We start from the raw sequence: 14653 nt of genomic DNA, 5'->3' as shown, positions 1-14653 counted from the left end.
GTGGTATCTGTGGTGTACAATTGGTATCTTTAATGGAACACTGTGAGTCTTCAAACATGCCAATAACTGCGCGTAAAAATAATATGTGGACTTGGCAATGGTGAGATTAAATTTTTTGCGTATTTCATCGAAAAGTTTGTTGTTATAGCGCCACCATCTGGTCAAATGGCACCAAATTCGATACTGCACTCCCTTGTGTCCTCAGCAATACACCCACCAAGTGTGAAGTAAGCAGGATGAATGGTTCTCGAGATATGCGTATGGTTTGTTGTTATAGCACCACCATCTGACCAAATGGCGCAAATGGATATATTCGTCTAAACTTAATAAAGAATCCAGGGGAAATAGTTTTCTTCTCAGAGTTAAGGTTCAGAAGTTACAGCCCAAAACGTAAAGTTTGTTGTGATAGCGCCACCATCTGGCCGAAGGACACCTAAATCTGTGCTGAACTCCCAGTGTGAAATACACGGGTGAACGGTTCTCGAGATAATGCGTGCTTGTACACGCAGACAGACAGATATTCCTTCCTTTATAGTGATGCATGACTTTTACCATGGCAGTATACCATGGGAAATACATTTAAAACATGGCCCCGAAATACCGTGATACTTTTTTGTGAGGCAAGTGATGGGTGACCGACCGTGACAATAATTCAGGGGGTCCTTTTGAGCTATAGTTTTGAGCAACTGCATTGTGGCTAGCAGCATTTGAGAAAAGGACATTTGAACTGTATACGGCACACTTGAATGATGGACCTTTGAGCTATATTGGCATTTGAGCAAGTCAGTCCAATCTTTGACTCTGTCAGAAATGGCTTTTTGTGACAAGAAGAAAGCACAAGGCATATTTACTTAGACGTTTTCACATTTGGAAATGCCCATATGGCTGTAGCATATAGGCTGCGTTCAAAATGTCGTAAATAGGTTGGGTTGCTCATTTTCCTGTATAGTATCGGAATATTCTAGATAACGGACTCCATACCTGTCAACCCTCCCGTTTTCCCGGGGTTCTCCTGCATTGAACTTATTTCCCGCCGTCCTCCCTTTGCCCTTACAAAAAAGGCTCAGACTCAGACAGCAGTTTTACAGAGAACTGTTTGTTGTCATGGCCTCATTAGGACCGAAACAGCCTACAACTGATTCTGATTGTCTTGGAACCGACCCTGTGGGGTGTCCTAGGCATAGCCTACCTAAAAGGGAATGATTGAATTATGATTGATAGGGAAACGATTCATAAGAAAGGAGGTTTGTCATTCGCCCGGAGCGATGTCTGAGCCATAAGCCTAATTGCAAAAGTTTGGCGACATGTTAAGTCACAGAATGTCAAAAGAATATGAAACAAGGGGGCCTGATGCAGGGGGCGAGACAAATTAGGCAGCTTTTGAAATTGATGGCAGGTGTTTACAAGTTGAATCTTTTGCATATTATAATCCCGACGCAATAAAAATTACAATGTGCGGTATAATAATCAATATAATACACAATGACCTTGACGTTTTATGATGGATTGGGAGACACGGTCTACTGTAATTGCTACTCCCCTTGACGCCTCCGCCATTGAACGGCGACATCCGCTCTCGTAGGACAATTTTAGTTTTTAACATTAAAAACAGCTCCATCATTCTTGATGTGCTGCCTTGTCGCCTGCCTCTTAGATGGTCATTAATCGCTTAATTCCAGTAAACCTACGTGCACACAATAGACCGCTGTCTCTTGCTAATGCATGTGTGATTAAGCTTTTAGCTCCACCACAAGGCAATATTAACCAGCAGGTCCTTGTATAGAACCCCCAAAATGCCTTCAGGGGGCCGGGGGAGGAGCGCGCAGGGATTCGGGGCAAGTTAATGACACTGACCCTCACTTCCCCAACAGCTATTCAATTCAACAATAATAACGGGTCACGCAGCTGATTTATGAGACGGGGCCTAATAATTGTCAATTGCTAATGTGGGGGGATAATGCCTGTATGCTAAATAAAATATGCCCTGACCCCAGCAGGCCATATGCAGGCAGCCAAAAAAAATGGACAGATGAGTGCTCCAGTAGAAGGTTGCTTCAGAGTTTAACACGTGAATGGTCTCTTATCAAAAGCTATATTTGTCAGCCTATATCTCTGCACAGCAACTCGTAAACTTAACAAAATGTTTATTTGTATTTAGGCTCGAATGGCTGCCTTGGACTAAATTAAATAAATGTATTTGGGCATTTTAGACCTATAGCCGTCATATCCATCCGCTGCACATGTAATACATTAATAACAACCAAACAATGTCTCGTGGAGAGGAGGATTCAATTACCAAGTTTATTTACAGGGGAAATCTCATGAAGGCCATTGACCAATGTTAAACAGCACGGGATGAAACGATGACAAGAGCTCCGATAAGAATTAAATTCCATCTCATTTTAGACAATTTTATGAATCAAATTCTTGAACACTGGCAAGAGATCTAATGATCACATGTTTTCAAAATCTTATTTCGGACCGGTCGATAGCATTTCTCTCCCTTAATGTCGACTTAGAGGTTGGAGTAATTTAGTAATTGATTCCTTGCCTATAGCTCTCGTCCGTGCCAAGGCCGCGTTTGAGGGTAATAATGTTTGCTAATCTTATCCCCTGCAATAAGATTTTTATGCTAATCGCCCTCGCTGGTCTCTTGGTCACTTGGGGAGCTCTCGAAAGGCCTCATGCAAAGCAGCCCGGGGAGAGAGAGGCCACGCGGGCTTCGACCTCTTGGTTGCAGCAACCGATGAAGGGTCTGGAAAAACAACAGGGTCAGTTAATACAGGGATAATGTGTAAAAATAACACACATCACTCATGGGTTATACATTGACCACGAAGACAATTTGTTGCCAATTACCAAATATATACAAACAACACCATAACAGAACCTATATGCTGAAAGATTTGGGCCAATTAAAACATTTAAATATGACATGATGCAGCAGCAACGACGACGAAAACAACAACAACAACAACAACAACAACAACAACAACAACAACAACAACAACAACAACAACCTTGGCCGACGTCTCGTTTTCTCGGCAGCCATAAACACTGACGTCTTTTGTGAAAGTAACACAGAGAAAGAGAGGGCACGCTCTTCTAATTTAATTTAGCTCTTCCCCAGATGTCACTTTCCATCTGTGCGCCTGGAAATGTGATGCATCCGTGACGCACCAGCCCGGAACACCTTTAGCCTAAACTCAGATCCTTGCCTCAACATCTTCTGTCAGTTTGTCTCAAGCTGTTCAATTTTAGTCAATTTGATGATAATAATAATAATAATAATAATAATAATAATAATAATAATAATAATAATAATAATAATAATAATAATAATAATAATAATAATAATAATAATAATAATAATAATAATAATAATAATAATAATAATAATAATAATAATAATAATAATAATAATAATAATAATAATAATAATAATAATAGTATTGCAAATTCTCACCGAAGCAAATTATTTTTTCCAAGAAAAGCAAATTATTTTTTCCAAGAAAATCAGGCATATATCTGCAGAGGAATGACTGCGATTATGATGATGATGATGATGATGATGATGATGATGATGATGATGATGATGATGATATCGATAGCGATAGGGAAATCAGTTATTCTTAGAATTACGACCATTCCATTCAAATATAGGTGGTCATTTATTGTGCGGTGCCCCCTCTGTTTTAGAAAGCAATTTCCGCAGGTGAAATCAGGGCATGCCCTCTGTCTGCCCGATCCTTTCAAGTTGAGATATCAGATTAAATTGTCAGGAGAACATCCCGAATTAATATTTTATGTTATCTGTTGCCTTTGGCTCGGCCCCTCCCCGACCATACACGCCCTTATTAATAACCGCTTTGATAAGCGTAAGATTTCTTCAGCCGGAGGAGTGAGACATTATGTTCAATCTGACAGCGGTCCCTCCCATCGCCCTCTCTCTTTATCTCCCTCTGTTCCTCTCCTTTTTGTTGCTCTTTTTGTCCGCCCTGTCGACCCGCATTCCTATATTGCTGAGCAACGACAGCGCGCACTAAATGGAGAGGAGTTCCTTGCACGCCTTTAAAATGTCTTCCAACCATTGTCTGCCACTTGCCGAGGAAATTTAGGGTCTTGCACACACCGTGTTTTCTTGATTTATTTAAGTGACAGCGTATGGCCAGCGCTATTTATATACCGTTGAATTACAAATTAACTACAGCTTTTCTTTGATTGGAGAACCATTATGTTACTGTAAATCACCACTGTTTGTTTTTAGAGGTGCTTACTTTCAAGAGCTGTGACATGTAGGACAGGCTGCATGTTGACACAAGACTATAACAATGCATTTGGATGATTACAATTTGCACAAAAAGTAAGCTAATAATCGAATAATTGTCGACTATTTTCAACTGTACAGAAGCCTATATACATTATATAAGCTACAATATTCTAAATTGCACGTATATATTGCCTAGTATTTACCTATATGCCCGAGAGTGAACACTGGTTTAACATTCTCAAATAAAGAAATATCGCAAAGGTTTTTAACTCTGACATTTAATTCCGCCCACAGATGTTTGAACCCAGTTGATAGAATAAAGGGAGATGTTGAAAGTATAAAAGGGGCTGGTATAATGTCTGGTGGAGCATGGTGGACTATAGACGCAAGAATAAAGAGTCGTTTCAATGAGAGAAACGGATGGCTAAAGGCTATAATTGTATTTGCCTCGGCAAAATATCAGAAAAGACTTCTCGTTTCTTTGTGTATTATTAGATTAATTCCTAGAGATGGGTTCTTTTTTCGCTGCCAGACGCGTGGAGGGAGGACGGTGAACCAGTTGGTCTTTGGTTTCAATAATCAAATTAACCATTTGGTACAACTTTTGGTCCCAGCTCGCGTGCAGAAAGGGAAAAAAGAAAACATTTACATAATCGAGACCGGGTTGTGTCAAGAAAGAATTAACTTTACTTTCGTTTAAATCTGAATGGGGGACGTAGAAAAGGAGAAAGACACATGCGTCAGCGATTGTGGAAAGAAAATAATTGATGGCAAATTCTATAGTGTTCGCCTAACGCTGCTGCCGTGAGTTGCACCTTGCGTCCAGCCTATTTTCAACATCACACAGGCAGGCCTCCTTTTATAAATGACAGGGGCTATTGATTTCCTTTTTTATTTTTTTTTATTCCAAGCCGTGTCTTTGTCTGAAATATTCCTTCCATTCTTCCTCGAATACACGTTCACGGTGGAAGAAACCCGGAGATAAAGACTTTAAATGATAACCCTCAAATAGATCTTTGAGCTCTTTGAGCGACGCTGTTGGGCAGAATGTGGTAGACATGGGTTGCTATACCCCTGGAAACAACTTGGCGTTATTCTCTCGGAGTCACTCGGCATTACAAATGGTGTAAAATACATTTAGTCGCTGAGATATGTGTAGGCAGCTAAGTGATGATATCTACACGTTCTGCCGCGACCTTTCCAATAATTTGTTGAGCTTCAGACGGCTCTGATAGGCTATTGAGATATCAACAACGACCGAGAAGAAGAAGAAGAAGAAGAAGAAGAAGAAGAAGAAGAAGAAGAAGAAGAAGAAGAAGAAGAAGAAGAAAAAGAAGAGGAAAGTCTAATGAGGACGTGAACTCTGATGTGCACAAATTCGATCCAGGAAAAGGACAAATGAGTGTGTAAACACTATACAAAAAAGGTTCACCCTATTACCAAAACCAAATTAACCACTCAGCCAATATTGAAAGCCTAAGAGGTCCGATGACTAGCTCGTGAGTTCGTTACTTTCATTAGAAAGATGTTATTCGCCAAATAAAAGGAATAATGAATGCAATAAAAGTAATTACACACTCATTTGATTCATAAAAATCCCTCCCCCGAAGTTTAGGAGACATTTGTGGTATACAGCTTAGAGAAAGAATTGGAAATATGACCTTTGACAAATAATCCCTTGCGCTGTTGTTTTGAAAATAATAATATCAAATAAAGCAATGTTTTGGGAAAACTATGCATGTGAAATATTAGTTATAGTTTTGGACACACATCCCCCGGATATAAACGACATTTAAGAGTAATTTCACTTCATTTATTTTTACCAGGTGAAATGACAAACTGTAACAATCTGTTTAAAAATACTCGGTTATTAAATAAAGAAAGGCAAGAGGCATTCATATGAAATCGAAAAAGTTAAAATAAGCAAAATAATAATAATAACAACAATAACAACAACAACAACAACAACAACAACAACAACAACAATAATAATAATAATAATAATAATAATAATAATAATAATAATAATAATAATAATAATAATAATAATAATAATAATAATAATAATAATAATAATAATAATAATAATAATAACAACGGTATTTTTGTACCTATAAAAAACAATGTCCCACTTGATATGCATAACAATCTTGCAATGTCTGTGGCTATAACGTTACTGCAGACCATGGCTTTTTTGGCATCCGCATTGAAGCGAAAAGATAGTGAAAACAGTGCATGGTAAGACGGCAAAGAGAGAGGGAATACTATATCTGAAATCCTGCCCAAGGTATACGGTCGGTTAAAAGGCTTAAAAGCTTGGAGAAAATTGGATCAGGGAGAATCGTCACCCAACTTTCATTATTTCCAAGTGGTGTGATTGAATTAAAGGGCAAGATGGTGGTTAGAGAGGAGTGGGGTGGATGGAGCGAGGGGGGGCTTGGTGCGTAATGGCGTGGTATTAAATTCTAATTAGAGATGCAGGGGATCAATGATAGGGAGGTTGGACAGCGCGAGCCCCCAGTGCCAGCCCAATAGACTGATGAGTTATTGTCATGTAAAAAAGCGCTAGCAATAAGACCAAACGCTTTGCTATTGTCCAAGCGGAAAGAGCCAAGTTTATTATGAGGACTATATGCTCTAGAGACCTCGGGCTAGGCGGCTCTTAGGGGGCTTTTGATAAAACAGGGCTAGGCTCCTATAAAGGAGGCCAGTTTTGGAGCAGGCGCTGAGCAGTGCACATCTACCCACGGTCTATAGCCTCCTTCAAAACAGTCAAAACCAAGCAAGCCATCTTTCCCCAACTCAGCTCGCGCGCGTCCTTATCATTTTTTTTAATCCAATTTAAGTTTGTTAAGGTTTGACATTTTTTTCTTCTTCTGGGAAGTGCAACTTTCTAACTCCACTGAACCTTTTCAAATGTATAAAATGGAGTATTCTTACCTAAATTCCTCTGCCTACGAGTCATGTATGGCCGGGATGGACACCTCGAGCTTGGCATCAGCCTATGCGGACTTCAGCTCGTGCAGTCAAGCCAGTGGGTTTCAGTACAATCCGATCAGGACCACGTTCGGGGCAACCTCCGGGTGTCCGTCACTCACGCCGGGGTCTTGCAGTCTGGGGACCCTGCGGGACCACCAGAGCAGCCCGTACGCCGCAGGTAAGCAGCCGCCAACGTTACTCTCCGCTCTGGAGTCTCCACCGGCGTATATAGGACGCCTTGATTGCATTTGAAAATGGAAATGTGTTTAGTATTTACCAAACGAAATTTGCTTACACAAATGAAAGAATTTATCACGTTAGAAGCGATTGCAGTCAAGCTGTAATTCGGTTACGGGGTTACACTATCCCAGTCACACCCAAACCGCCAACAAAATTATCTTAAGCTGCCAAAACGATAGGCATAATTTATTTACTTTGCGATGAGACATAAAGCTTGGAAAATAATTAGATAACCAAAGACTAAAGCTCATTATTGACACTGAATTGGAGTTACAGTATAGCAACAACCGGGACGGGTGGGAACATTATGACAAGTTTCCAAACTTGAACCCCAATCTGAACAGCAACAATTAGTTTAACATTACAATTAACCACATTACAGGTGACCAGCGTTATCAATTCAGAACTAATTCACAGATAATCAACGACATAATAGAATATAATGACATAGCATACTCCCAACTAATTGGATTTTAAACAAAATATTTTATTTAAATTTACCTTCATTTGACAATATTGTAATTACACATTATCATATCTTCACACATGGCTATAAGACCGATACACGTTTAACGGTGACATTATTATTATTTTTTTTTACAGTTCCTTACAAACTCTTCACGGATCATGGAGGACTGAACGAGAAGAGAAAGCAGAGACGCATTCGGACCACTTTCACCAGCGCCCAACTCAAGGAGCTGGAGCGGGTGTTTGCTGAAACCCACTACCCGGACATCTACACTCGCGAGGAGCTGGCTCTCAAAATCGATCTGACTGAAGCCAGAGTGCAGGTACACACCTGCCGCACTGGCCATTACGCACACATTACGCACGAGTATTTAGAGGAGCTATATGGTCCAGATATCCAACATTTCACCATAACATGTCTACTTTTATAATTGAACATATACATAGTGATTTCAAAGAGTATACTTCAAAAATACTTTGAAATAATGGACTAGCTAACGGTGTCATCTGCTAAAATGTCCTTTAGTCAACTTCCGTCACTGAACAGTTAAACCCCCAAATGTATTTTTTTAATAGAAAGTTCATTGATGAAAGATGCAGCATTATGGATTTTATTTTCAATATGATGACTTGGAAATTGAGGTGGGATGCAAGGACTACAGATGGATATTTTGTCCATAATAATGAAGCGTCTTAATTTCAATTTATGTCATTAATGATTCATTAAAGTTGCCCTTTGCCTCCTTACCAATAGGTGTGGTTCCAAAATCGGCGTGCCAAGTTTCGCAAGCAAGAGCGCGCGGCTGCCGCTGCAGCAGCTGCTGCTAAGAACGGTTCTGGGAAGAAATGCGACCCGAGGGACGAAGACAGCAAGGAGGCTAAACTCACCGACCCTGACAGCACGGGAGGACCGGGCCCGAACCCCGTCTCTACCTCCAACTGTGGCGGACCGAGTCCAACCGGAGGCCAGATTAACACCACTGGGAACGGACAGCAGGTGGATCAAGTCAAGACGTCTGTGGCCACTGGCATGGGGGCAACAGTGCCGAGTCAAGGCTGGGCCTCAGCCCCGGGGACCATCACCTCTATCCCGGACTCATTGGGCGGACCGTTCGCCAGCGTACTGTCATCTTTGCAAAGACAAAACGGAGCCAAAGCTACATTAGTAAAGACCAGCATGTTCTAATTAGACCGAACAGAGATGTGGAAAGACAGACCAGAGAGAGAAAAAAGGCTTACTCCGGAGACTAAAAGGCGTTGAGTCGTGGAGGGCGGCGATGGTACAAAACAGACCAACGGACGATGACATGCAGTTGTATAAATATGATGACAACTCTTACTTTTTTTTTGCCTTGCGCCATTTTCTTCTGGTTCACCGTGCGGTCATTTGGCACTTAATGGTCAGGTTCAAGTAACCACAAATGCCTGCACATTCAAAACGCATAGTGCCATCATAGAACATAGCGCTCCATTTAGTCATCATATACTGTGTCAGAACATTTTTACAACTGCTTCGTTTGGTATAGCCGGACTTTTGATTTCACGACTGAACTCGCTCATCACTCTCTCAATCGAATGTCTTGAACTCCAATATCCAGTGAGATACTGCATTTTTCTTTTCTTTTCAAGACACAACTTGCTATGTGTAAGTGACCTGTTAACAGTTTCAGGGCTCGTGAGAATTTAGTTTCTTTAAATTATTGATATCAACGGAACACAATTATTTCCTCGAGAAAAAAAGGCACAAAGTACTACAATGTTCACCAATGACAGGAATATGTATGTTTCGTCACTTTCGTGTGTCTTTCTACGGCAGTGTTTTGTGTGGCTCAAATTGTATAGTGTTAATACGTATTATTGTCTCCTATAGTTGACCATAGGCCATACTCCCTTGTAGATCATACAGTCTTTTTGATGTTTTACTAAATTCCCTCGGAAAATTTTTATTTTGGGTAAAAGGGAATGGATGCAAACATTGTATTTATTTCTATATAATTTGCATGTTGTCTCTTTGTCTGATTTTAGGATGATTTCCCCCATTTTGTGAGCATAATGTAACATGTTTTGTCCAGGATCTGAAAGTTATTTATATGTAGGTAATGGATGCTTATATTTAAGAAGGAAATATTTCTACATGTGCACATAGTTTTCCAGGTGTACCATTGAAATGGTTGTTGATGATAAAAAATAATAGTCCAAGTTGCTTTGTCATGTTTTCTTTGAAGGGTATGCAAATGAGGCAACCCAGAATAGTTGTTGCAATAATTGTAGCACTTTAACATATAGGGACAATTCTTATGTATTAGCCTACATAACCCATACGTTATGTATTATTTATAACCCGTAGGCTGCTGCAAGCTTAAAAGTCAGGCACATTGTCAAGGTGCCTCCGTGACCGTTTGGAGAGGTTAACTGTCAGTTGAGATCAGGACCATGGACAGCACCTCTAGCCATTCAGCACCATTCTAAAATGTGGTCGGTGGTTTTTCAAACGAGATATATAGGCTACTGACGAATTTCGAATGCAAGGAAAAATATAGTGCCTAAACCACTAACCTATATCAACAGTATATGATCTAAACTATTAGAAGGCCCTGGATGTTGATGGCTTATACCAAAACAAACTATAAAGCAAAAGGAGTACGACAAAGAAAGAGACGCAAAGAAATTTCAATTTATTTTACAACAGTTTATTTATAAACATACAGTATGCTATAAATGCCATTGCATTTGAACATCAAATTAATCTATATTTCGGATAGTGTTCAGGTGAATACTACAATAAATACAGAACAGACTTAAAAGTATATCATTCCAAAGCTATCCTGCTATAAGACCATTATTGATATCTCTGTCTCAAAGTTCCCCCTAAAGAGATTCAGCCGAGATTTATTCATAACCTAAATAGTAAAAAAAACACAATCAGAACCGAAGCTTAGAAATAGTATATCAGAGAAATGAACCCAGAGGGGAGGGGGCATGGTTGAAGGCGAAGCTGTATAGGACATGTTTCCAATGGTTCAAGAAGTCCAAAAGGAATAGGCTATTGGGTTGCTTTCATATAGCAAATGATTTGGTATAGGCTTAAACGTGCATTTTACATATCCACAATAGAGAACCAATTTCATTTCATACAATTTCAAAGTAACGGGTTACTTAAGATGGTGAGCTGCTGGCACAAATATTTTGTTTCATCCAAACAATATTGCACAAGTGCAACTGCAACTGCTGGTACGTATTCATAATATTTCTGCCATTACACAATGCAACATGTAATGGCGATTTTTCTAACCTCTTAACTGAGCATTTATCAAAGTTCTCTCAGTAAATAGTATACAGAAGCCTATACTCGCTCTATAGGATAAAACATTCGACACTAATCAAAATCCAATGGTTTTCATTGCAGAGATCTAGGCCTATCGGATATCTCCAAATAGATAGGCTATCCTTTACTCCATCGAGAAACTGTATGACACATGCTGCTATATCACTGCAAATCATGAAATCATAAGGAAAGAATGCAACGTGTTGTAGGGGTATGATTTGTGTAAAAAGAAATAAAAAGGACTTATTCACAGAAGCACGATGAAAGGCGGGGTTGACTCCCTCCTGTCCTCGGCCTTTTAGCACTGTCTTAATAACTGGCCATACCCAACCCACGCCGTCTCTGCAGTGAACATGCCCAGGCGTGACATTCCTTCTCATGTGCAATCACCTGCTTACACCTAAGGCACATTATTTCATGACATTTCCAAGCTGATTGGCTGGCCATGGATCAACCTACGTGTTTTATAGCAGAAAATGGGCATAATAACCTGATATGACGAAGCACAAAACATGTTCACGTGTCATGGTATGGGTCCTATATAAATGGAACTACATCAAAATCTTTAAAAGCAAATATTTATTGCAAGCAAGGAAATGAAGAGACTAGGAGAAAGTCACGGGGGGAGGGGGGCCAAAGTGATGTTATTGTCAAACAAAGCTAAACAGGCATATTTAGATGAACCTTGCTCAATTAAAATAAGAAGACATCGTAGCTGCCTTAGCATTTATTAAGGCAGCTTAACACATCAAGTCCAAGTAATTCTACCCCATCTGCAATGACTTTACAAAACTCCACATTAGGAGGGAAAACGATAAGATAATGTTAACAGTAAAAATAACCCATATAACTCAAGCCATTCAAATGGAATATACCTCCATTATATTACTTGGGTGGAAAAATCTTCACAATTTCTTGCAAAGAAAGTAGAAGCCATCTGATTATACTATACAAAAAAATTGTAATACCTGGATACCAGTGAATATGTTCTTTCTTTCATGTGTTAATTTGGTTGGTATAGGATGTCCTTATATAGCCTACCTGTGTTGTCACACCTTTCTGTCTTGATGAGATTTCAATATAGTCACCGTGTTTTCAAGGAAAGGAGCTCAAATTCAAAATGGCCACCCCCCTCTGGAGATTTTCTTGGTGTGTGTGATCAACAAACAAGAGATGTAGATAGTCGTGTGATCATATATGGACCTATCAAATCCATAGGGTGAGTTCATTTAAATATCTGATGACAGACACACACATACACACACACATGTACACACTCACAGACACAGTCACAGACACACAATCTGACTTGTCAATGTCAGTCCTTATTTGGCCCACATAATAAAACTCAATGGGGTGTGAATATGCCTGGATTGCAAAGATCCAGAGACAGGCTTCCACGAACACGATTTGCGGATAATCTTGTGGGGCGGGTGGGGTGGGGGTTCCTCTCTGATCCTTGAGCTATGAGCGTCATCACAATGTGGTCGGCTGGCCGGCCGCTTTGAAAGCAGAAAAGAGAGAAGAGGAAAACCATAATTTGTATAATACATGACAATCAGTTTCTATAAGATTAAATCGTCCCTCTAAGGAAAAACAAAACGCTCTCGTCAGCAGAAATAGTTGCCGTGAGAGGCTATGAATTATACAGTAAGTGCGTGATGTGGCTATTTGTCATAAGGAGGGAGGACAGAGCCTATGGTACGGTATTGCCGTTTCACCGTGACACAAATGGGAATTGTTGTTGAGGGTTTCTTGAGATGCGTTCTGTGTGTATTATAGAAAGTCTGCGTTTTGCGAGTGTATAGCTGTGTGGGCAGATGGATGTGGAAATGTTGCACTTTTGTCTCAACCTTCTACCCCAAACACCCCCCCCCCCCACCACCCTACCCCCCATGCTTCATCTGCAGGGCTTCATCTCTTCCTTATTACAGGAACACCTTTGTGATATACTGGAAGAATTGTTCAGTTATTGTACTTTTTGCATTTTACATTTACACCGCTCTGGATAAAAGCATGCATCAGTTTAAATAAATGTCATAAGTATACATGTATATGTACTATGTGTTTACATGTGTCATTTGTGGGTATAGTGTTTTGGATTTTTATTGGGAATGTGTGTACGTATACTATATGTGCCACTAATGTGCATTTGTGTGTGTTTGCCGTCATTATAAGTGCGTGTGTGTGTGTGCATGTGCGTCAGAGAAAAATAGTGAGTATCTTTTTTTTTTTTTTTTTTTTTATTATCTTTCTTCCCCTCCTTTTTCCCGATTTTTCTCCCATCCCACCCTTCCTGGTTGTTGTGTACTTTCCCCTACCGTTGGTCCGGGAGACCGGAGACTGTCACATGCTTTCCTCCGACACATGTGCAGCCTGGGGCAGGCCAACCTGGCCGCGCAGGTTCTCACCGGGGAGAGTGTAGCGTGTGGGAGGCCACACTATCTCTCCTCAGTTCCAACCCTCGCTGAGCAGGCGCCCCGACCGAACTGTAGGGGTCGCTGTCCACAACGCCCAGGACCCACCCTTCAGCTTTCCCACCCCCTGATACAGCCAATTGTATCAGTGTGAGAGGACAGCCAAGCTGATAGCAACGCCGGGAGCTGGATTCGAACAGGCGAATCCTAGTGTCTCCCGGTGTTGGTGACGAACGTAATCTCCGTGCGCCACCTGCCCCCCCAATAGTGAGTATCTGAGTGAGTGAGACTCACAGCGGGAGCGGGTGTAGCACTGGTGGCAGTTCAGGAGGCCGTTCCTGATTCTTACATCGGTCCCTGTGGTGGTGTCCCCTAGCTGGCCCTTACACACCCCACACTGCAGAGAGAGAGAGAGAGAGAGAGAGAGAGGGGGGGGAGGGAGAGAGAGAGAGAGAGAGAGAGAGAGAGAGAGAGAGAGAGAGAGAGAGAGAGAGAGAGAGAGAGAGAGAGAGAGAGAGAGAGAGAGAGAGAGAGAGAGAGAGAGAGAGAGAGAGAGACGGGGGAGAGAGAGAGACGGGGGAGAGAGAAAAATGGGGAGAGAGAGAGACACAGGGAGAGAGAGAGACGGGGGGAGAGAGAGAGAGAGAGACGGGGGAGAGAGAGAGAGAGAGAGACACACAGGGAGAGAGAGAGACGGGGAGAGAGAGACACACACAGGGAGAGAGAGATAAAGGAGGAGAGAGAGACACAGGGAGAGAGAGAGAGAGACGGGGAGAGAGAGAGAGACACAGGGAGGAGAGAGAGAGACGGGGAGAGAGAGACACACAGGGAGAGAGAGATAAATGGGGAGAGAGAGACACAGGGAGAGAGAGAGGGGGAGAGAGAGAGACAGGGAGGAGAGAGAGAGACAGGGAGAGAGACACACAGGGAGAGAGATAAATGGGGAGAGAGACA

At 41.2% G+C, this 14653-nt stretch overlaps 2 protein-coding genes across 2 annotated transcripts in view; one reads left to right on the top strand and one right to left on the bottom strand.

Moving 5' to 3' along the window:
- Positions 1-7186: 7186 nt before the first annotated feature.
- On the top strand, positions 7187-9143 carry phox2bb (paired like homeobox 2Bb; the record flags this gene model as incomplete). Its single annotated transcript, XM_084331307.1, has 3 exons — positions 7187-7427; positions 8093-8280; positions 8712-9143. The coding sequence occupies 3 exons, from the start codon at positions 7187-7189 to the stop codon at positions 9141-9143; spliced, it is 861 nt and encodes a 286-aa protein (XP_084187433.1).
- Positions 9144-10611: 1468 nt separating this feature from the next.
- Positions 10612-14653, bottom strand: part of LOC311242859 (LIM and calponin homology domains-containing protein 1-like) — a 192548-nt gene continuing 188506 nt past the window's right edge. Inside the window, 2 exon segments of the mRNA XM_084331921.1 lie at positions 10612-12784; positions 13994-14096. Of these exon segments, the coding sequence (XP_084188047.1) occupies positions 12759-12784; positions 13994-14096 (129 nt within the window). The 3' untranslated portion in view covers positions 10612-12758.

This window comes from Notolepis coatsorum (genome assembly GCF_963971535.1).
Source record: "Notolepis coatsorum genome assembly, chromosome: 16".
Lineage (NCBI taxonomy): Eukaryota > Metazoa > Chordata > Actinopteri > Aulopiformes > Paralepididae > Notolepis > Notolepis coatsorum.
This window is presented reverse-complemented; position numbering and strand designations above follow the sequence as displayed.